We start from the raw sequence: 25,500 nt of genomic DNA, 5'->3' as shown, positions 1-25,500 counted from the left end.
TGTTTTGCGTAGAATGTGTGCAGTACCCAGTAGTGCAATTTTCTGTATGTTATATATATTTGTAAGTCCTGGTGTTTTTGTTATGTATTTGTCTGAATATATTATTATTATTACTATTCAGTAGTTTTATTTTTATAACGTGCTTTCACTTCACTACCGAGCGCAGCTCTGTGCGCCTTGGGTATGTGCTGTGGTTTGCTGTGGTGCTCTTTTGTTTACTGTATTGAAAGTGTTTTGCGTAGAATGTGTGCAGTACCCAGTAGTGCAATTTTCTGTATGTTATTATTATTATTATTATTATTATTATTATTATTATTATTATTATTATTATTATTATTATTATTATTACTACTGAGGGTGCATGGCCTAGTGGTTAGGGTGTTGAACTCATGATTTAGTAATCAGGATTTCAGTTCTTAGACCGGGTGATACATAGTGTTCTTGAGCAAAACACTTCATCTCGCATTGTTCTGTGATCGCTTCGACACCTGACATGTGGCACACTGTGCACCTGGAGATTGATGTAATTGACTGACCAGCCCACTCAAAAACTGCTGGCTCTGTGCCAAAATTTGAAACCATTATTATTAAAGAATTATTATTATTATTATTAATGGCATAATCATCGACATGCAGGGAAAAATGCTGTCCACCTATACATTCTGAGTTCAAATGTTATCAGGGTCGATTTCGCCTTTCATCCTTTCAGGGTCAATGAAATAAGTACCAGTTACGTACTGGGGATCGATGTAATCGGACTTTCTCCTGCCCCCAAATTTCAGGCCATGTTGTACCTTAATAGAAAGGACTACTACTACTACTACTACTACTACTGTTCTTTGTTCCAGTAATTGTATTTATATTTTGACTATTAGTCTTGTCAAAACATAAATTCAGTTGACCTTCAAATACTGTGGTTTGCATAACTGGCAGCAAGTGTGTGTGTGTGTGTGTGTGTGTGTTTGTATCACCATCAGTTTTTAATGTCTTCTTTTCCAATGCTTGCATGAGTTAGACGGAACTTACTGAGGCAGAGTTTCTACGGCTGGATACCCATCCTGAAAACGCTCTCATCGGTTTTCAAGCAAGGTAGCATTTCCTCATTGTCAGACATGTTTGTGCAAATTATTGGAAACAAATGACACTGCTTGTGTGACAGTGACACTTGTTTACAGCTATCATGTAATGTCAAGACAAGGAGACACGAAACATGTACATATATATATTTATCATCATCATCATCCTTTAAAGTCTGTTTTCCATGTTAGCAAGAGTTGGATAGTTTGACAGGATCCAGTGAGGCACAGGGTTGCAATGAGCTCCAATGTCAACTTTAATATATATGTATATATTTTATATTATCTAAATTATAACTTAATAGCATGCTTTCCAAAGCTCCTCTTTCAGGTATTGGCTATCATACAGATGAACCCCATTTTTTTTACCAGATATACATGGGGAAATCTATGAATATCTACAGAGCAAGTAGAATCATGATGATCTGAGAGAGAAGTGTGCACAAATGGATGAAGAAACACTTGCACTTAGTGATTTTGAAAAGAAAGAGGCGTGGAAGTGCCACTGTGAAAGGCTACTAAATGAGGAGAATGTATGGGAGAAGAAGAATCTTCCTAATATGGGCCCTAGAGAGGGAGCAGCTAACTGAGCTGACAGCAGTATTATAGATAAAGCTATTGAGGATATAAAGACAAGGAAAACCCTTGGTCCATGAAGAATTACAAATGAAATGCTTAAAATATCTGGTGAAGTGGAATATGGTCTAGTCATCCATACAGTTAATTCTAAATAAAACTAAGGTCCTAAACATACGTCATTTATGTCTGTGCCCCTGCATATAATCTGTCCCTGATAAAACTCCCCCTCCCCCACAACATATCTTCCCAACACCCCCTCATTGTCCTCTCCCTGTCCTTCTCCCACTTTCCTTTCTCACTCTGACGAACTTACCTGTCCGCTCAATGTTTTCAGTTCTCTGTACCAGTTCACGTATATACATTTGCCTGAGAATATGCTCTGACACATCATCTTTACCATCTTCTATCTCTCTTCTCCCTCTTTTCTCAACAAGGGCAGCCATGTATCACCACTACAGCAAGATACCTGTTTCTGTCCCTCTGTCATTCACTAATCTCTCATCACCTGGCACAAGCTACTCCCCTCAATACTACTCTCCAACCCCACTCAGTTGAGGGGTCCTGTCTTGCAAGTAACTGGGTGACCTGACTAGAGCTGGTGCCACAAAAAAAAAAAAAAAAAAAAAAATGCATCCAGTACACTCTGTAAAGTGGCTGGTGTTGGTAAGGGCATCCAAACCTAGAAACCATGCCAAAACAGCCAAGAGAGCTTGGTGCAGTCTTCTGGCTTGCTAGCACTTGTCAAACCATACAACCCACCCCAGTATGGAAAGCAGACATTAAATGCCAATGATGATAACTATGATGATGATGATGATGATGATGATGTGTGTGTGCATGTGTAAGGTGTTATTTGAAGGAGATGTCGCTGCTGTTTCTAGCAGGCCCAGTGACCATGTAGATCTCTCTCTCTCTCTCTGTTTCTAATATTGAATGATGTTATTGATGTTGTTCCTGTTGTTGAAGCAGGAGGGTCAGTTTTGAAACCAAAACATTTAGTCCTTCCCTCCAGAAACCACAACGAACAAGTTTAACCCAAAATCATTTTTTAAAAAAAGCCCCAGGAGGGGTGTGTGAAGTTATGCTTAAATGGTAATGCTTCGACTCACACATCCAGCTTGCCAGTCATCACTGAGGTCAGCTGTCTAATGCTGTTGATTATGATGATGATGAAGATGTTTTAGCCATTAGACTATGGCCAGGCTGGGGCATCACCTTGAAGAACCTTAGTTGAACGAATTGACTCTTATAGTTATATTTTCTTCAAGCTTGATACTTATTCTATCAGTTGTCAAGTGGTGGGGTGAGACAAACACAGACACAAGGACACACACGATGGGCTTCTTTCAGTTTCCATTTACCAAATCCACTCACAAGGCCTTGGTTGGCCCAAGGCTATGATAAAAGACACTTGCCTCAAGAAGGTACACTATGCAATGGGACTGAACCCAGAACCATGTGGGTGGGAAACAAACTTAACCACACAGCCATGCTGGGATCTTTACATTCTGAGTTCAAATCCCACCGAGGCCAATTTTGTCTTTCATCCTTTTGGCATAAATAAAATAAAGTACTAGTTTAAGTACAGGGGCTGATTTAATCAGTTAACTCCCACCTCTCAGAATTGCGACTCTTGTTCCTAAGTAAGAAACTATGATGACGATGATGATGATGATGATGATGATGATGATGTTGATGATGATAATGTTGATTACAAAGATGATTAATAATGTTGATAGTAATAGTTATTTTGAAGATAATTAACAACAAGGATGACAACAAGAGTGATGATAATTAACTGATGATGATGATGATGATGATGATGATAATTATGATGATGATGATGATGATGATGATGATGATGATGATGATAATGACAATGGTGATAATGATGTTGATAACAGCTGTGATATCCCAAGCTTTTCCAATTAGAGTTTTGTTAACAATAACAACAATAACAACAACGATGCCGTTGATGTTATTGTAGGTGTTGGCTTGCCCCCTCGCCACTGAGATCCAGATCGTGCGTGTGGAAGGTGGTGTTGGCAGAGTGGGGGTAACAGGAGGTGAGGAGGTTAACTGCGGTAATTAATTAATCAAAGTGGTTGCCACATTTAGATATTTTCGTTAGTTTAGCTGCTCCAACACAAGATATTCGGCGAGGGGGGGGGGGGATTAACAAATCTTCCACCCCTTCCACATACCCACTTTCCATATCTCTCCTTGTTGCAAACCCCTCGTCCCCCTCTTAACAACCTCACACAAAACTGACATCCCTCTACATCCGCTATATATATATATATATATATATATATATATACACACACACATATATATATATATATACATACATGCATACATATATATATACACATACATATATGTGCGTGTATATATATATACATATGGGTGTATATATATATATATATATATATATATATATATATATATATATATATTTATATATAACGTTGACCATTAACGTAGACATTCAATGTGCTAGAAATAGATCACATCTTGTGTCTATTAAGACCTAAATTGTTCTCAACATGAAATATAGCGGAATACCAAAACGTAAGCGGGCAAGACATTTAAAATCACCGAAAAAAATCATTATTAAACAGGGACCGGTTTCAAAATTTAACAATCTTACCGACTGTCTATTTCTCGGTCCCTGTTTAATAATGATTTTTTTCGGTGATTTTAAATGTCTTGCCCGCTTACGTTTTGGTATTCCGCTATATTTCATGTTGAGAACAATTTAGGTCTTAATAGACACAAGATGTGATCTATTTCTAGCACATTGAATGTCCACGTTAGTGGTCAACGTTATATATAAAAATGTACTTTAATCCCCTGAGATTGCAGATACTGTTTCTGAATCTCTTTGATTCTTTAAATGTGCTAGCTTCCTGGTAATTAATCGATATTAATTAATATATGATTTTTTACCCTATTTTTTAATATATATATATATATATATATATATATATATGGGAGAATTTATGAAAAAAACAACAGACGAGGACAGGTGGTGTAAACAACAAAAGGATGTATTAGTTTAATGCTTGGGAATAGAGAGGGTGCGATGGGTAAATTGTTACCATTTTATATTTTTAATTTCGCACATGCGCACAGTTTGTTTTTGATTTTGTCGACTACACGGTATAGTAGGGTCAGCTGGGCACCATCTGTAAGAAAAATGGCACCGTGACACAATTCACTCTGCCAGAAATTTGGGAACGACATGCTGTACTGCTTGGCATTCACACAGGAAGCGTCAATACGAACATTTCAGAGTGTTTGGGTGTCAAACTGAGGACAGTGCAATCTGAGGACATGTAGCAAGAGTGATAAAAATCAAACATTCAGTCAACATAGTGGTGTTTGGAGTGATCACTAGTGATGGCGACGTTATGCCTCCGTTCATCTTCCTACATGACCTTACACTTAACACGGAGGCCTACATCAAGTGCCTGGAGGAGGTAGTGCTGCCCTGAGTCAACAGGGTGGCTACTGGAACACCCTATGTTGGCATTATGAAGGGCATCCAGCTATAGAAACCAAGCCAAAACAGACTATGGAAGCTGGGGCTCCTATCCAACTCATGTCAGCAGAGATGTGCAAAATGAGAGCTCCCTATCTTGAGAAACCGCTAAGGTTTGGTGACAGGAAGGGCATCTTGTAAAACAATGCTTCAATAATATATTCATCTAACCCATGCTACTCTGGAAAAAAAAGACAGATGTGAAATAAATGATTCAGATATAGAGGATTAAGAGCCCCGATCACCGTGTCACCATGCTGTGGATAACAAGGGGAAAGACTGTGATAATTAAAGGATGTGGATTGGCAGAATCGTTAGCACGCCGGGCGAAATGCTTAACGGTATTTTGTCTGCCGTTACGTTCTGAGTTCAAATTTCACCGAGGTTGACTTTGCCTTTCATCCTTTCGGGGTCGATAAATTAAGTACCAGTTACGCACTGGGGTTGATGTAATCGACTTAATCCCTTTGTCTGTCCTTGTTTGTCCCCTCTATGTTTAGCTCCTAGTGGGCAATAAAGAAATAAGAAACGTTAGAGCATCAGAGCCTTGTAAAATTATTTAAAAGCCCCGGTGGGGGATATGCGTGTGTGTGAAGCTATGCTTATGTGGTAATTATCTTTTACAGGTCTCAGTCATTGGCCTACAGCCATACTGTAGCACAGCTGTGAAGGTTTTTAGGTGAACAAACTGATGCCATGTAATTAGTACTTTGTTGGTTACGATGATGAAAGTTCTAGTTGATCTAATCAACAGATCAGCCTGCTCATGAAATTAACATTCAAGTGGCTGAGTACTCCTCAGACATGCGTACTCTTAACATAATTCTCTGGGAGATTCAGCATGATACAGAGTGTGACAAGGCTGGTCATTCGAAATACAGGTACTGCTCATTTTTGCCAGCTGAGTGGACTGGAACAATATGAAATAAAGTGTTTTGCTCAAGGACTCAATGCACTGTCAGTTTTCGAACTCACGACTTTACGGTCATGTACCAAATACCCTAACCACCATGCCACGCATCTTCACTGAAACCCTGTACTTATTTTTTCTTTTTGTCAAACCACAGTGTTATAGGGATGTAAACAAACTAACATCACGTGGTTGGGGATACACACTGCAGCATACATATACACATGTTATGTATGTGTGTGTGTGTACAACAAGCTTTGCCAGGCAAAATGCTTAGCGGCATTTTGTCTGTCTTTTACATTCTGAGTTCTAATTCCACTGAGGTTGACTCTGCCTTTCATCCTTTCAAGATTGATAAAATAAGTACCAGTTATGCACTGGGGTCAATATAATGGACTAGTTCCCTCCCCACAAATTTCAAGCCTTGTGCCTTTAGTAGAAAGGATTATTATTATTATCATTATTAATTTGACACAAGTTTGGCATATTCCTGGCAGGATCTATGTGGGTAGCCAGTTACTAACTGTAACCTTAGATATCCACTAGCTCTCAATAGTCCTTCAAATACTTAGAACTCTCCTAATAATCTTTCCTGACCTAAATTATTATGCTTCATTTTTGTAAATTTCAGACACTTAGATGTGGAATGGTCTGGACAATTTCAGTTAGGGAGTAGTCAACACCAAGCTGAGACAAAAGTCCTTTACTCCTTCCTCTCCTGTGCCTTAAACAGACAAGACTTTCCTTAAGATCCTTGCTGTACCAAAAAGTGCTGTCTTCTGCATGTCCAGTAACCTTGCACCAGGTTACATTCTATATTATACACAGCCTTGGTTTTTTATCTCATTACAAAAAGTAAATCCTGATATTCACACGCTGATATAGTACCTACATTGGACCCCTTATTCGCATAGTCTCCGAACCTGAGGCTTAACTGTGGTCTATCCATAGCACTTTACTCAGCATTACTTGAAACCCTTGGATCTAATTGACACCACTATCGCTCATAACCTATATATATATATATATATACATATATATATGTATAGTGCTAGTGGCTCATAAATAGCATCATTAGAGTGTAATCGTTACCAGCGTTGCCTTCTAGCACTTGCGCTGGTGGCACATTAGAAAATCATTCAAGTGAGGTCATTGCCAGTGCCGCTGGACTGGCTCCCGTGCAGGTAGCACATAAAAAACACCTTTTTGAGCGTGGCCATTGCCAGTGCCATGTGACTGGCCCTCGTCCCAGTGGCACATAAAAGCACCCACTACACTCTCGGAGTGGTTGGCGTTAGGAAGGGCATCCAGCTGTAGAAACTCTGCCAGATCAGATTGGAGCCTGGTGCAGCCTTCTGGCTTGCCAGTCCTCAGTCAAATCATTCAACCCATGCTAGCATGGAAAGCGGATGTTAAACGATGATGATGATGATGATGATATATATAATTAAATGTTTATATGAAGCTGAGTAACAATTTGTGAAGGTTTTCCGGCATCAATAATGCACACACACACACGCACACAGACACACACACGCACACAGACACACACACACACACAGACACACACACGCACACAGACACACACACACACACATGATTGTATCTTTATCATAAAAAAATGCAACAGCTATTTATGAGGTTGACCATGCATCTTCTCTGACTAGAAGTCAAAGTATTTTACGTTCTTGTAATGGTCAAATTTCTAGCTGTTGATATGGTAGCTTCTATAAGTGTTTGGAAAAGAAAAGGCAGGGCTAGATGAGATGGTCTTCATTCACTTCCAAGGTCCTTTTGCATCCAAAGCCTGCTCAAACAACTGTGCCTAGTTCTTTCTTCAAAGAATATTAGAACAATTGGAAACTTCCTTGCAGAAGTTTAAATGGAATATTAATGCTATCAATCTCACCTGTCTCAGAGGGGGTGCAAGGATCATGGGCTCTACCCCTACCTACAGATTCAGCAAATAATAAAAAAGACATCTGATTGTTTGGTTTAAGGAGTGACTTAGGAGACAAATATGATAAGTGGGTGTGAAGCAAGTGAGTAGATATATGTGTCTATATTTATTTGTACTTCTGTGTGTGTAAGAGTGGGTGTGTGCATCTGTGTAGATCATCATCATCATCATCATCATCATCGTTTAACGTCCGCTTTCCATGCTAGCATGGGTTGGACGATTTGACTGAGGACTGGTGAAACCGGATAGCAAGACCAGGCTCCAATCTAATTTGGCAGAGTTTCTACAGCTGGATGCCCTTCCTAACGCCAACCACTCAGAGAGTGTAGTGGGTGCTTTTACGTGTCACCCGCACGAAAACGGCCACGCTCGAAATGGTGTCTTTTATGTGCCACCCGCACAAGCCAGTCCAGGGGTACTGGCAACGATCTCACTCGAAAATCCTACGGGAGCCAGTCAGGCGGTACTGGCAACGGCCACGCTCAAAATGGTGCATCTCATGTGCCACCCGCACAAGAGCCAGTCCAGGGGCACTGGCAACGATCTTACTTGGCTTGCCGGGTCTTCTCACGCACAGCACATTTCCAAAGGTCTCGGTCAGTAGTCATCGCCTCGGTGAGGCCCAATGTACGAAGGTCTTGCCTCACCACCTCAGCCCAGGTCTTCCTTGGCCTACCTCTTCCACGGGTTCCCTCAACTGTTAGGGTGTGGCACTTTTTCACGCAGCTATCCTCATCCATTCTCACCACATGTCCATACCAGCGCAATCGTCTCTCTTGCACACCACAACTGATGCTTCTAATGTTCAGCTTTTCTCTCAAGATACTTACACTCTGACGGGTATTCACATTGACATTACACATCCAACGGAGCATACTGGCTTTATGTGTATGTGTGAAAATATATGAATTGTTCTTGTGTCGTGCACTGCTCAAGGACTTATAACAGACAAACTGTAGACAGGAACTTCACTGCAGGCTAGCTAGTGAGCTGGTCGGCAGTGAAGGGACTTTTGGTTAGCAGGACTTCTCTGTGGCACCAGTCAGCCAATTGCTTTCACCCTCATGGTGTATAACCAAACGTAACAAAATAAATTCTATATCGACACACTCTTGTTCTCTGTTGATTTTTTTTTTTGTGTATAGCTTAACTAAGCTATACTGGAAGGATTTCGATAAAATATATAACTCCCTTCTACATATAACTCCCTTCTACCTTCATGATGTCTAAAGCAGGGGTTTTCAAACTTTTTGACTTGCGGACCCCTTTATATTTCAGGCTTTACCTTAGGGACCCTCTTATAAACGCTTATGAAATTTATACATAAATATTTGCTTAAAATAACATATATTTTTACATTTATTTATTTAGCAGTATTTAACAAATAGGTTTATTGTCAATTAAAAGATTTAGATTAAAAAACATATATAAAATCAAATTGCCCATAAAAAGTATTTGCTGTCTACGGACCCCCTGTCTTGTCCTTGCGGACCCCTGTGGTCCGCGGACCACAGTTTGAAAACCCCTGGTCTAAAAGTTGCTCAGTCAACCAAGCCTGGTAAAGGTTCATTGAATATTACAAGCACTTAAAACACATTATTCAAACAATTATACGGCCCGCAATTTCATTAAATATTCAGTTGTTGAGATATGATTTTCTTGTCCAATACCTATGGGCTACCGGTCAACAGCTAGGTCACTTGAACCAGTGAGAGACAAAAATCTATTTGCCCTTCACCTCACAAGCTAACGAAATCATTAAAAAACATTTGAAAAACCAGTCCTCACATTTCTTTTACTGACTCCCTTAAGCGAATAACTTGCACCTTACACCACACCCCATGGTACTTATTAATAACCAAGTCAAATGAGGCAGCAAATGTTGAAGACTCTAGGTTTAGGGCCCATGGAGATGAGTGCAAACTCTGTGATGAGATATCTATATGATATGAATCTTTGATCACTTCGTTTGGCAGCATGATAATCCTTTAAACAACTTGGTTGGCCATCTTTGACTCCTTGCTTGAAATTAAACCTGTGAAAAATAACAGAACAGACAAACAAAGCCCAACATACATTATAAATACATACACACACACACACACACATATATATATATATATATATATATATATAGAATATAAAAATGCAAACATGCTTCACTCACCATTGTATTTGTGTATAATGGAATCCTGGAAACTATGTATAGACACCCCTGGCCAGCCAACCTAGCGACCTCTTGACCACCCCACTGGACGGAATCGGATGCTGAAGCTCTGACCAGTCGTTTACAGTTTGGCTTTGTACATAGATAGTCAAACGGAAGGATTTCGCCCTGTTGAAGTCCGTAGGGCTTACGAAACAGAGATGAGATTTCGGTTTTAATTTGTTCTTCTGTCCAATAGGTGGCGATACGTATCTTTTGAACGAGACCCTTCTCAGCTAGAATGCGCCGGGTGTACCTTCTTGGGATTGGTATAGAAGTGATGCAGGTTGGCAGGAGGCAAACGATCTCCTTTGTACATATCCGCATGCGTGTTCTGCTGTCTGAGAGCGGTGCAAGAGCATGTGTCTGGGCGGTAGCCGAGAGTGGGGCAGCAGAGTGGACTTGGGACAGAGAAGCCGTCTGGCCATCTACAGACAGTGAGATTCCTGTCGTCATGCTGGTTGTCGTGGTCAACGTGCTTACAATAGATGTTGCAGCGACGGCAGCAGCTGCAGCAGCTTGTCTCTGCACCTCCTGCACTATTGATTTCAGTGGAGCCTGGAAAGAAACAAATGAAGAATAAGATTTGAGATATATCTTTACTATTTATCACAGAGGCCAGCACAGTGAGCTAACACCAATGTGTAACCCCAATATCATTTTTGAGCAAAACATTATAGTCTTTTCTTCAATTATATTATTCCTTTATTGGTTTCAACCATGCTATGGCATCACTTTCAAGAGTTTTGGTTGAGTGGTACTAAATTTCAGTTTTGTACATTTATCAAAGGGCCGAGAGCTTTTGATAAGTGCCAACACACAAAATTCTCAGCCCTTGAGTCACTCCGTTGCTTCTGCTACATATTAATATATGTATATAGGTGTAGGCATGGCATAGCTGTGTAGTTAAGAAGATTGATTTCTAACCACATGGCTTCAGGTTCAATCTCACTGCATGTCACCTTCGGCAAGTGTGTTTTGCCCCTGATCTGACCAAATCCTTGTGAGAGTATTTGGTAGGTGGGAACAGAACAGCTCGTTGTTTATATTGATTGGCTCGTGGTTTTAGTAAAAGACACTTGTTCAAAGTGTTTAGCAGTGATATTGAACCTGAAACCATGTGGTTGTGAAGCAAACCTCTTAACCACACAACCAAGTTTGTGCCAAGAGTGAGAAAAAATATGTAACAGAATCAGATCAGCTTTATGAGACAGAAGGGGTAACTATAACAGAATTTGTAACAGAATATTGTAACAAAATGTAGTATCAGTTTAAAGAGAAATAATTGAATCAAACATAACATTTTTTTGATTGCAGAAACAATTTTTGGATAAGGTTTGACAATAGGAACTCTTTTGTTTAATAGTATCCAGAATAGTAGGACATGTAACAGCAGAACATATTGTGACAGAAACAGATTAGTGTGTTAACTGAGAGTAATGTGACAAGACAATAGAGTGAAGTGTGACAGTAAAATTTGAGTGACAGCATATGGAATATTCCATTGGAATAGAATGAGTAACAGCAGGGATTAATGTGACTGAGTGAAATGTGACATGGTCAAATTTGTGTGACAGCAGAAGGGTATGTAACAGTAGGAATAATTGTGACAGAAATATATTTATTTAACAAGTTGTTTTCCATCCATCCATTTTCGTTACTCACTATTTCTTGAAAAGTCACAGGGTGAGGCGGGGGGGGGGGGGGGTAGAATCCTTATGCTTTTGCTCCATAGGGTCCTGTCATGCATTTTCTCCCTCCATAGGGTCCTGTCAGAAGAAACTGTCAATAAACTTTCCTGCTGGATTCCCATGCACAACCGAGACGATGGGTATTATTATTATTATTATCCAACCATTCCATTTATGGTCTACCACTAGGTCTCCTGCTAGTTGGCTTAGTTGAAGAATCTGTTGTATAATTCTTTCCTGCAGCATTCTGACCACATATCCATAGTATCAGAGCTGTAACCTCTTGATATGGAGAAGTAGCAGCTTGAACTCGGAAAGACTCCAAGCTACACACCTTCTTGAGTAATGATATTCCAAAGATCCTTCATTAAGTGGGGATTGGTTGGCTCACATTTGTAGATGACATGGTACTATTTGGTTGATCAGAAGATAATCTCCAGCTTGTATTAAATGGCTTCACTGCCAAGTGTTGTAGGATAAAGATGAAAATAAATGCTGTGAAGACCGAGATATTTCTCCTCTCAAAAAAGTCTTCCCATTGCACTCTGTGTGTTTGTGGAATGCGTGGAGGCGCAATGGCCCAGTGGTTAGGGCAGCGGACTCGCGGTCATAGGATTGCAGTTTCGATTCCCAGACCGGGCGTTGTGAGTGTTTATTGAGCGAAAACACCTAAAAGCTCCAGGAGGCTCCGGCAGGGAATGGTGGCGAACCCTGCTGTACTCTTCTACCACAACTTTCTCTCACTCTTACCTCCTGTTTCTTTTGTGCCTGTAATTCAAAGGGTCAGCCGTGTCACATTGTGTCACGCTGAATATCCCTGAAAACTACGTTAAGGGTACACGTGTCTAGTGGAGTGTTCAGCCACTTGCACGTTAATTTCACGAGCAGGCTGTTCCGTTGATCGGATCAACTGGAACCCTCGACGTCGTAAGCGATGGAGTGCCAACAAAAACAATTTGTGGAATGCAGATTGTCTTTATTTCAGCAATTAGATCCGGACAGAAGGAGCAATTGCTCATGGTTTTCACAAGTCCTCCAAGACTGGTGGAATTGATACAATGAACATCGTGCAGGGGGTGGGGGGATTCTAGAGGACCAATATTATGAGGAGGCAGATGTAGAATAGTGGTAAGTGCCGGGTATGGGAGTTTGGACATAAGGGTAAAAATAAGAGGGATAATGAGTTTAGTTGAGAGTGCACCTGTGAAGGTGGCACCAGACTAGATGGCTCTGAGGAACAGAGGCCAAAGAATGAGTGACATGTGGCAACGGACTGAAATCTGGGTGATAATAAAATTTACTGTGATAGACCAAAAATTGTATTAGAACAAACAGAACTGTGCCATAAATGAGTATTTAGAATGTGATGCCTGTATTCTTATATGAGTGAAGGCACATGGCTGAGTGGTTAAGTTATTTGGCTCACAATCACAAGTTCATGAGTTCAATTCCTGGTGACATGTTGCTCCAGTTCACTCAGCTGGCAGAAATGAGTAGTACCTGTATTTCAAAGAACCAGCCTTGTCATACTCGTGTCACACTGAATCTCTCTGAGAACTACAATAAGTGTACACATGTCTGTGGAATACTCAGCCACGTACACGTTAATTTCACAAGCAGACTATTCAGTTGCTTGGATCACCTAGAATCCTCATTGTTCTAACCTATGGAGTGCCATTCTTATACAGTATAGAAGAAACGATGGCTAAATCCAGGAGTTAAAATAAGATAATCAAATTTTACAAAAGCAATCATATAAGACACACACATAGCAGTGTATCTGTGTAGTTTTAAAAGATTTCAAAAGTGAAATGCTAATCATGAGGTTCTAGGTTCACTCCCAGTGCATGGCACCTCGGGCATGTGCTTTTTACTGTAGCCCTAGGCTGACCAAAGCCTTGCAAGTGGATTTAATAGATGGAAATTGAAAGAAGCTCGTTGTTATTTTTGACATCCACTTTTCCAGATAGGATTTGTTGAGGTATATATGCTACAACCAGATCCACGTTCTTGTAACCAACCCTAATCTGTTTCCAAGAAAAGTAATATCTTCCCATTGCTAGACATGCTTTTTTACAGAAAACTGGGAAAGAATAACCTCGCATGCATGACATATATACTCATTTACAACCAACATATGATGTCTAGACAAGGGTGCACACACATACACACACACACACACACACACACACACACACACACACACGAATACAAACACACACACACATATTTGAGCTTCTTTCAGTTTCCGTCTTCAAAATCCTTTCACAAGGCTTTATTCAGTCCAGGGCTACAACAGAAGACACTTGTCCAAGGTGCTGTGCAGTAGGATTGAACCCAAACACACATAGTTGGGAAGTAGGCTTCTCAAAAATACAGTCACACTGGTGTCTATATAGTGGCTGTGTGGTAAGTAGCTTGCTTACCAACCACATGGTTCTGGGTTCAGTCCCACTGTGTGGCACCTTGGGCAAGTGTCTTCTACTATAGCCTCGGGCTGACCAAAGCCTTGTGAGTGGATTTGGTAGACGGAAACTGAAAGAAGCCCGTCGTATATATGTATATATATGTATGTGTGTGTATGTGTTTGTGTGTCTGTGTTTGTCCCCCCAACATCGCTTGACAACCAATGCTGGTGTGTTTACGTCCCCGTAACTTAGCGGTTCAGCAAAAGGAACCGATAGAATAAGTACTAGGCTTACAAAGAATAAGTCCTGGGGTCGATTTGCTCGACTAAAGGCGGTGCTCCAGCATGGCCGCAGTCAAACGACTGAAACAAGTAAAAGAGTATGTGTGTGTGTGTGTGTGTGTGTGTGTGTGTGTGTGTGTCCTCATCACAACATTGCATGTAGGTTGTAAACGAGCATCACCATCATACAAGCAATATCAATCATTTCCAGCCTTTCATGAAAACATGGCTGGCCATGAGGAAACAGGGGATGCTGGTGAAAGAAGGGGTTACCCAGGCAGAAAAATATGCCTCAATAAATTCTGTCTAACCCCTGCAAACATGAAAAATCGGACATTAAAATGATCATCACGACAATGATAAAGATGATGATGATGATATCATAATGAATATTTCAAGTGGGTGATTAGCTAAATGGATCTGTGATTTTAAAACAGCAAAAAAAGAAATTGGTTTTCTGTGAATTCAATTTGCTGGTCAAGCACTTTGCGGTAAAAACGACAAAGAGGTAGGAATTATAATAAGCAAGCCGAGATATTTACACCAACCATACCTACAGCTTCTTTAGTTCAATTTTCCATGATGTGTAGCTGTCATCATCCTTCGTGGGAGGATCATCATCATCGTCGTTTAAAGTCCGCTTTCCATGCTAGCATGGGTTGGACGATTTGACTGAGGACGGGTGAAACCAGATGGCTACACCAGGCTCCAATCTGATTTGGCAGAGTTTGTACAGCTGGATGCCCTTCCTAACACCAACCACTCTGAGAGTGTAGTGGGTGCTATATATATATATATATATATATATATATATTATCATCATCATCATCATCGTTTAATGTCCGCTTTCCATGCTAGCATGGGTTGGACGATTTGACTGAGGACTGGTGAAACCAGATGGCTACACCAGCCTCCAATCTGATTTGGCAGAGTTTCTACAGCTGGATGCCCTTCCTAATGTCAACCACTCCGAGAGTGTAGTAGGTGCTTTTATGTGCCACCGGTATGAAGGCCAGTCAGGCGGTACTGGCAACGGCCACGCTCAAATGGTGTATTTTACGTGCCACCTGCACAGGAGCCAGTTCGGCGGCACTGGCAACGATCTCGCTCGAATGTCTTTACACGTATATATTATATCTTAACTGTTATATCTGGTGACAGGAGTTCAATCTGACAAGTCAAATGACTGGAATGATCTCTATACAGGTCCTTTCATTTTTCCTACATCGTAATTTGAGTGAAAGTGCAGGCACAATGGCCCAGTGGTTAGGGCAACGGACTCGTGGTCATAGGATTGCGGTTTCGATTCCCAGACCGGGCGTTGTGAGTGTTTATTGAGCGGAAACACCTAAACCTCCACAATGCTCCGGCAGGGGATGGTGGCGACCCCTGCTGTACTCTTCCACCACAACTTTCTTTCATTCTTACTTCCTGTTTCTGTTGTGCCTGTAATTCAAAGGGTCAGCCTTGTCACACTGTGTCACGCTGAATATCCCCGAGAACTACGTTAAGGGTACACGTGTCTGTGGAGTGCTCAGCCACTTGCACGTTAATTCCACGAGCAGGCTGTTCCGTTGATCGGATCAACTGGAACCCTCGACGTCGTAAGCGACGGAGTGCCAACAACAACTAACTACTAATTTGAGTGAATGCAGAATAACAATAATATTACTATCACTAATATTATTTCTGATTTCATTGGTATAATTACAATTGTTATTAAAATCATCATCGTTATTATTATTGATATTAGTGTGTGATCCCTAATAGATCTGTCCACCCCTGTAATAACTTATCACCTCACTGCTGTATCTTGTCCCAGTTCACATTTGGTCAGACTGCAGCCATCTACTTTTCCATTTTTTGCTGAAGAATGCATTCCACTGGTCAGACGGTCCACCTGTTGCCAGCAACTTCTTGAAGGCTGTCTTGACATGCCATGGCTATTACACAGACACAAGCTGAGGCCGTGACACCTGCAGATTTTTCTGGACAATGAGCAGGTGTCATTTCTGTTTGTAAGATATGTCTTTCTGCAGTTCATCTCTTTGAATAGTATTCGTGGGACAAGAAAAGACCAACACTAGGTGCCTGGCACCTGTAATGTCATCAGGTGCACATTGCTTACCACCAGTCGAGCTGTGCAGTTGGTGGAATTCTATGTTAGCAATATACAGAGATCTAGAGGTAGGTAAGAGTAATGATATTCTTGGGAAATGTAGGCGGTGATGAGAATGAACTACCTGGTCTGTTTCAGATGACTTTTAGACCAGGTAAAAGTAAAATTACTTTCTTGGGTCATGTTGACTCATAAGGGCCATGGTATATAAATTCCCCACCTGAACAGGATGCTGGTCAGTTTTTAGACAAGGGCAACAATTTTGGAGGAAGGGGATGAGTTGATTACATCGACCCCAGTGTTCAACTGGTACTTATTTTATCAACCCCGTACATATTCCCTTATCTGGATGGGACGCTGGTCCGTCGCATGATTACTCATTTTTGCCAGCTGAGTGGACTGAAGCAATGTGAAATGAAGTGTTTCGCTCAAGAACACAACGCGTTGCCTGGTCCAGGAATCAAAACCACAATCTTATGATCATGAGTCCAACACCCTAACCACTGAGCCATATGCCTCCACTTTTTAGACCAGGGACAACCATGGATAACTTCCAGAAATTCCTGGCTTGACAATGCTACTGAGGAGCACTGTTCATTTAAGATAAACCATACAAAGACAGAAGTACAACCAGGTGGGTCTACTGGAGATGTGTGCAAAGTGACAAAACTGCATTGCATGCACTCATGCAGTGTTCAAGTATTGCTGACTTGTGGAGTTAAATCAAAAGAGCTGTTTGTCCAAGACCATAGTGAAGATTGTTCCACCACCTACTTTTAACAAGGTAAGGCAGACAGTGTTCCTTTGTCTAGTGGTCATGGAAAAAGGAGGTTGCATACATGGATGAGGACAGACATCATTTTTGGTTAAGTCCCCATTGACTTTTTGTAAATCCAACTGGAATGGAAAGTGTGGGTCGAGAGGGAAATGTTCTCCCATTGGAAAGTCTATCAAAAAGTTGATGACTGTGACAAAAGTGGTTAGGGTGAATGGACCTTCTCTAAACATGTTCTTGCAGATTGAAGAACAACACTTGGGGGCGAAAACTTGTGCCCTTGGTGGTCAGGGTCATCTTGGATCAGTGGGGTTCATTGATTGGCCCTAACTAGAGGTTCCTCTGTATCAGGAGGGTAGCATCATAAATGTATTCACATATTTTGCAAACAATGCATATGTTTATCTCATTTTCCCTCTTTTCTTGCCTCCATCTTTTATGCAAAACCCCAACAGAAATTGTAAACTCTCCTTGTAATGTCCCCTTCGTAATATGTCACTGTGGCAAAAAAAAAAAAAAAAGAAAAGAAAGAAATCATTATTGTTATTATTATCATCAAAGCAGCACAATTATAAGCATATTCGAAAAAACACTTAATGACATTTCTTCTGGTTCTTTACATCGTGAGTTCAAATGCTGCCAAGGTCAACCTTACCTGACATCGTTTTGGCTATTGATAAAATAAGTACCAGCTGAGTACTGGGGTTGATGTCATCTACTTACCTGATCTCCCTAAAATTGCCAGTAGAATCGTTAGTGCATCAGGCAAAATGCTTAGTGTACTTCTTCTGGCTCATTACATTCTGAGTTCAAATTCTGATACGGTCAATTTTACCTTTCATCCTTACTAGCTAAAGTACTAGCTAAGTATTGGGGCTGATGTAAGTGACCAGCCCTCTCTTTCAAATTACAGGCCTTGTGCCTATATTAGAAATAACAATTGTTATTATTGAGCTGGCAGAATTGTTAGAGTGAGGGATGACAAAGTTGACCTTGGCAGGAGCTAAACTCAGAATTTAAAGGTATTTTGGCCAATGCTTTAATGATGGGTTCTCCTGTTGCAGATGGCGTATGAGCGTTCAGCTTTTTGCTGAATGACCAGCACAAGTTTATAATGATCAAATGTTCATGCTGCACATTAGCTCAGCCGCTCCATCAAATTGACGTTGTCTGAACAGGTGCACAGTGTACCACATGTCAGGTGTCCAAGTGATTGTAGAGCAAAGGTGAGATGAAGCGTTTTGCACAAGAACACAACGCACCACCCAGTCTAGGAATTGAAATCCTGATTTCTAGATCGTGAGTGCAACACCATAACCACTAGGCTGTGTGTTGGAATGCTGGCTGAATAATAATAATAATAATAATAATAATAATAGAGTATTGTAGTTCGCTTGAAGCATTGTGTATTGTTTGTAAAGAATAAAAAGTTTAGAATGGTATAACAATGCACTATAGAACAAAAAATGGACTATATACCTGTTGTAACTTGGTTATTTATAGTCCGATGATATTTTGGAATTACAATTCCTTCTTCAGATCTTATTTGCTGGAGTCTGTTACAACAGGTATATAGTCCATTTTTTGTTCTATAGTGCATGCATTGTTATACCTTTCTAAACTTGTTATTCTTTACAAATAATAATAATAATAATAATAATAATAATAATATTGTTCATTCAATAACAGTTGCGCTCTTCTTATTGTTCCTTTACCTTTGGGAGGAGTAAAATTAATCCTTAAATATTACCAAAATGAAGTAGATTGAGATGATTATTTTGAACTTGTGGAAGACACATGAAGTATAGAAATATTCTTCATACAATAACAGTCGCATTCTTCTTATTGTTCCTTAGTAAGAATAATAATAATAATAATAATAATAATAATAATAATAATGATAACGATGATGATGAGGAGGATGATAGTAATAACGACAGTAACAAATTAAAAACACGAACAAGCAAGATTGGAACTGATTTGTCTTACCTTTGAATCTAAAGACAATGGGATCTTGGAGACGATATACAAACAGCCTTGACCTGCCAGGTTAGCCACTTCACGTCCACCCCAGTGCCAGTCCTCTGTAACTTCCGGACGCACCAGACGCTTACAACTCGGTTGCGTTCGCAAGTAGTCGAAAGGAAGCAGCTCATCTTCAGCGAGGTTGAACGACACGCTGAAGAGGTTCGAGATCATATGCTTCAGCTCGTCTTCCGTCGATGTTGACGTGATCTGTAGCTTCTTGATGAGGCCGCTATCGGCAAGCATCTTGCGAGTGTCACCTCTCGGAATAGGGATCCAGGTGCTGGTCGACGGAAGTAGACAGACAATGTCTAAGACACAGATTCGAGTGGCTACTGGGCTGTTGTCAGACAATATCCAACGGCTACGGCGGCGTGGCTTCACCAAATAGGGGTGGGAAGCAGATACCTGTGCAAGAGAGAGAGAGAGAGAGAGAGAGAAGATAGAATTTTAGAACGGTAGGTTTATATTCTTGCTGATATCTGAGCTTGTCACTCTATCATACATTTTAAAGGGCTGAGATACATTTTTGCTTCACTGAAGATATATCATATTTATTCATGTGTAATAATAATTGCTTTACAATTAAACCTTGGGAGAGGTGTATTACGCTGGTAATAAACACACGCACTGGTTCAGTCCTTTATTAATTTATAAACAGTATTTAGTTTTTTATTTATTTATTTATTTTTTTTACATTCCATAACTTAGTTGTTTACCTAAATAAGATAAATTAATAAAGGACTGAAATAGTGCGTGTGTTTATTACCAGCATAATGCCTCTCCCAAGGTTTAATTGTATTTCTTTCAACACACGTATCCACATCAAGAATCTTGCACACGAAATACACATACGAAAAATAATTGTTTTGTTATATTTCAGGATGGTCATTTTCGTTTTTTACCCTTGCTGCCCACCCACCAGAAAAAATTTTAAAAAAGTCAATCCCGAAATATAACAATATGCTTCATCACCCAATTTCACATCAAGAATCTCGGAAAAAAAATTCATAAATGTAATATATGCTTTATTTCATTAAAAGATATAATTATGTGATACCCAAAATGTTCATATCAAAACAGCTTTACAATTATGGGCCTAAACCAGTAAAGATTTTAAAACTCTACTGGTTTAGGCTGTAAGTGAGAAGTTGTTGTCACATTTGAATTTAATTCTTGGTTCATTTAAGAGATGTAAGCTATTTGATGACTTATAAGACACTATTTTTTTCTGAAACAATGTCTTGAAAAAGCAACTCCATATATGTGAAGTTACTTTAAATATTATAAGCTCTCATACACTAAAAATATTTTTCCTGAATATGTACTGCTGATATAGAGATGCATCTAATATGCCCATGCATTTTTTATGTCATTAAATATATTTATACAGCAATTATAATAAATCTGGCTAAACATTCTCAGGTGGTAAGAAGTTTGCTACCCATCCACATGGTTCCAGGTTTAGTTCCACTGTGTGATACTTTGGGGCAGTGTCTTCTACTATAGCCTTGGACTGACAAAGCTTTGTGAGTGGATCTGATTGAGAGAAACTGAAACAAGCCTATTGTCAATATACATGAGCATGTCCATGTGTGAGTGTGTATGTGTTCATACGTGTGTGTGTGGGGGTGCATGTATGTGTGTCCCCTGCAAGTGAGTGTGTTAGCGTTTGTCCCCTGACACCACTTGACAACCAGTGGATGTTGGTTTACATTCCATAACTTAGTAGTTTACCTAAAAAGACTGATAAAATAAGTACCAAGGTTAAAAAAAAGAGTGCTGGAGTCAATTTGTTTGACTGAACCCCTCAAGGTGCTGCTGCATTATAATTGCTGCATTTTACACAGCAATTATAATAAATCTGACTAAACAGTCTAAAACGTAATAATACTAAAGAAAAGTCACTGCCTATTATAAATGAAAAATATGTTTTGCTTCCGAGAGTTTATTGCCCTTAATTATGGGTATATATTATACATGAATTCATATCATATATAAGCAAATATGATTCTTACTTACATCCATAAAACAGAATGTATTTAGGTTTGCATACGATAAATGAATAAACAGTGTTTAATTTAAACGTAGATGTGTTTTAGAAATGACAACTAATCACAGACATGTAAAAAGACTGAAAAGAAAACACAAAAACATCCTTAATAAAAGAGAAAATTTGAGCTCTATCGTCTTTTTTTAATAAGAGGTGTTTAGGTGAAAAGTGGTTCCTTATATACACAAATTGAAATATTTCCTGCGTAGAGCTGCAGGAAATATCGCAATACATTCTGACTGATGGTCTAATTATAGCCAGAAATGAATAAACACTTGAAAATAAATACATTACACATGTTTATATATATATATATACATATATATATATGTCCTATTTCTTGATATATGTGACCTATATTTCCAAGTGCCTGTTTTCCTTTTTTGGCTCTCATTATATAACATCTTATTGTATGTATGTGTATGTAAATGTATGTATGTATGAATGTATGTATATACATATATCTATATTTATCTACACACACACACACACACACACACACACACACACACACACACACACACAAACACACACATATGTAGTTTGTACATCTGTGTAGGTATATGCACGTATTCACAAACATACATATAGAGAATGAGAAAGAAAAAGAGAAAGAGACAGAATGAAAAAGAGACAGAGAGAAGGAAAGAGAGAGAGAAAGAGAGAGAGAGAGAGAGAGAGAGAGAGAGAGAGAGAGAGATAGAGAGAGAAAGCGAGAGTCTTCATTGAATAAACATGATAAATACAATGCAAAATTCAAGAATCCAAGAGTATGTATATTTTTATTTGGTTTTAGAGCTAAATAAATAATTCACAGGCCAAAAGTTTTGAGGATTATAAATACACACACACACGCACACACATACTGAAAGGTCTCTAACATCATCATCATCATCATCATTGTTGTCGTCATAGCTATCGTCATCATCGTCTAACATCTTGTTTTTCATGCTTGTCATTGGTTGGTGGGACAGACGGAGTTTGTTGAGATTGAGTTTCTATGGCTGAATGCCCTGCCTATTGCCAACCCATACCTGTTTCCAAGTAAAGCAATATTTCTCCACAACCAGACACATTTTAAAGATCAAGGAAGATTGGAAATGAAGGACACTTTTTGCATGACAGAAACATTCGTTTTACAAGTATCACATGAAGTCAAAGCAAGGAGACAGAACCATTTGTATGTGGGTGACATGGTTGTGCAGGTAACAAGTTTGCTTCCCAACCACATGGTTTCAGGTTCACTCCCACTGTGCGAAACCTTGGGCAAATACCTTCTGCTATAGTCTTGAGTTGATCAAAGGCTTGTGAGTGAATATGGAAGGCAAAAACTCTGGTACATGTGAACTTGTGTGTTTGTGCTTTCTTTGATAGATAGAATGAATACATACATACATATATATATATAACCAAGTCTGGGGTATAAGGTGGCCAGATGTTGGGGGTGATGTGGTCACAGAAATTGTCTGACAGCCATGACTAGGTTCTTCTGCTTGTGTGGGATGGTGGAGAGCTCTTCCAGCAGCGATTCTCTTAACCCGGGGCAGCACTACCTCCTCCAGGCACTTGATGTATGCCTCTGTGTTGAGTCCTTGGGAGTTCATGGTATGAAATCCATTGTCATTGCTCCGATTTGGTTGCCAATGCCATATATTTAGTTTAAAATGCAGTAAAAAGAGGGCGGTGGGTCAGTGGGGCCCCAATTAGGTAGCCCTCAAAAAAATAGATCCTCTTAGGACATTCCCTGGGATTAGGGTAATTGCTGGTTTGAGTTTCGTTGTCCTTGCACCAACGGTCCAGGAGGAGTTAACGAACATAAAAACGTAATGGACAGGGAAACATCACTCAAATTTATAATAGGATATATATGTGATGGCACCTGTGCTAGTGGAGTGCTAAGAACACCGTCCAAGTGTGATCATTGCCAGAGCAGCTGTCTGGCTTCCGCGCCAGTGACACATTAAATAGCACCAATTGAGCGTGATTGTTACTAGCGTCACCTTCCTGGCACTTGTGCTGATGGCACGGGAAAAGACATTTGAACAAGGTCATTGCCAGTGCTGCCGGACTGGATCCTGTGCAGGTGGCATGTAAAGTACACCATTTTGAGCGTGGCCGTTGCCAGTACCGCCCGACTGGTCTTTGTGCCGGTGGCACGTAAAAACACCCACTACACTCCCGGAGTGGTTGGCGTTAGGAAGGGCATCCAGCTGTAGAAACTCTGCCAAATCAGATTGGAACCTGGTGTTGCCATCTGGTTCGCCAGTCCTCAGTTAAATAATCCAACCCATGCTAGCATGGAAAGCGGACGTTAAACAATGATGATGATGATGATATATGAGCCTTGTTCAAGGCAGCAGCTGTGGGTTGAAAGAGGTCCCATGGCAGGCCCCTCATCAAATGGTTGGATGTGAATAAGGAAGATCACCAGAGGCTCAATGTCATCTTGGAGGATGCAGAGGGTTGACACAGAATCACCAGCAATGGGAAGGGGTGGAGGACCTGGTTGGCTCTATGCAAGATGACGCCCCTGGCACCACTAACTCAGGAAGACCTCTGCCGCCATCAAGCAAAAGCATGAAGCAAGCAAGCAATATATATATATATATATATATATATATATATCTGTAAAAATATGTGACAACTTATTCAGTAGCCATGATAAAACTCCGAGTTTCGGATGGCAGGGTGGGGGGTCCAGCCCAACATCTCTTCAGTTATCCAGCCATTGAAAATTCCTTTGAAAAATGACCGTTAAAAACAAAGGGACAGTCATTTTTCAAAGGAATTTTCAATGGCTGGATAACTGAAGAGATGTTGGGCTGGATCCCCCACCCTGCCATCCGAAACTCAGAGTTTTATCATGGCTACTGAATAAGTGTCACATATTTTTACAGATAAATTCCTCTATTTGCATAATATTGAGGTCTCTTTCTTTCTTTTGTTGCCATTCCTGTCAAATATATATATATATATATATATATATATATATATATACATATATATATGTCTATATAGTTAGTTATTATAGATATTGTATAGTCAATACTGGTGCAGAATGAGTGTATGTGTTGCTAGTGTGTGTGTGTGTATGCTACCTTTGTGTGTGGATATGTGTGAGAGTGAGTGTGGTTTTATGAAATACAGAATAATTAAAAGCCTAAAGAATAAGATGAATGCCCATGATAATGGCTTGTTCTGTATCGCAGTATTGCTATGATGCAGTATCGCAGCTTTGCTGTATTGCTGCACCTGCACAATTATTACACCAAGTTAATCAATGTCTTGGAGATTTTCTTTAGAAGTCTGGTTGGAAGAGAAAAGAAATGGTGTTATTTAGTACATCTGGGTGTGAGAATGAGAGAAAGAGAGAGAGAGAGAGAGGGGGAGGAGAGAGCATGGCAGTATGTGAGAGACTGAGAGTAGGAGATAAAAGAGAGAGAGAGAGAGAGAGAGAGAAGTACCAATCAGAGAGATGCAAAGTTTGTAGATAGTGAGTGAGTATGTGAGGTGAGGGTGGAGAGAAGAATGTATTCTCTGTATTTAGTCAGTGAAAGAATAAGATAGATAGATAGATAGATAGATAGAGAGGTTGGGCTTCCAATCAGACCTTTCGCAATACCCTTAGAGCCAGGAACTTTCCAGAACTCCCTCACATACTCTTTTACTCTTTGACTTGTTTCAGTCTTTTGACTGTGGCCATGCTGGAGCACCGCCTTTAGTCGAGCAAATCGACCCCAGGACTTATTCTTTGGAAGCCTAGTACTTATTCTATCGGCATCTTTTGCCAAACTGCTAAGTTACGGGGACGTAAACACACTAGCATCAGTTGTCAAGCGATGTTGGGGGGACAAACACAGACACACAAAT

The 25,500-nt window shown here is 40.0% G+C and overlaps 1 protein-coding gene across 6 annotated transcripts in view; it reads right to left on the bottom strand.

Annotated features, from left to right (window-relative positions):
- LOC106869718 (uncharacterized) overlaps nucleotides 1–25,500 on the bottom strand; it is a 105,780-nt gene that overhangs the window by 39,929 nt on the left and 40,351 nt on the right. For all 6 annotated transcript variants that reach the window (XM_089359515.1, XM_089359512.1, XM_089359513.1 and 3 more), the window contains 2 exons: nucleotides 19,542–19,985; nucleotides 10,240–10,836 (listed from right to left, as the gene is read on the bottom strand). In XM_089359515.1, coding sequence (XP_089215641.1) covers nucleotides 10,240–10,836; nucleotides 19,542–19,985 — 1,041 coding nt within the window. The remainder of the gene's footprint in view (nucleotides 1–10,239; nucleotides 10,837–19,541; nucleotides 19,986–25,500) is intronic.

The sequence above is a fragment of the Octopus bimaculoides genome, chromosome 11 (assembly GCF_046866305.1).
Source record: "Octopus bimaculoides isolate indiv1 chromosome 11, ASM4686630v1, whole genome shotgun sequence".
Classification (NCBI taxonomy): domain Eukaryota; kingdom Metazoa; phylum Mollusca; class Cephalopoda; order Octopoda; family Octopodidae; genus Octopus; species Octopus bimaculoides.
The sequence above is the reverse complement of the archived record's forward strand: the minus strand, read 5'-3'. Positions and strand labels throughout refer to the sequence as shown.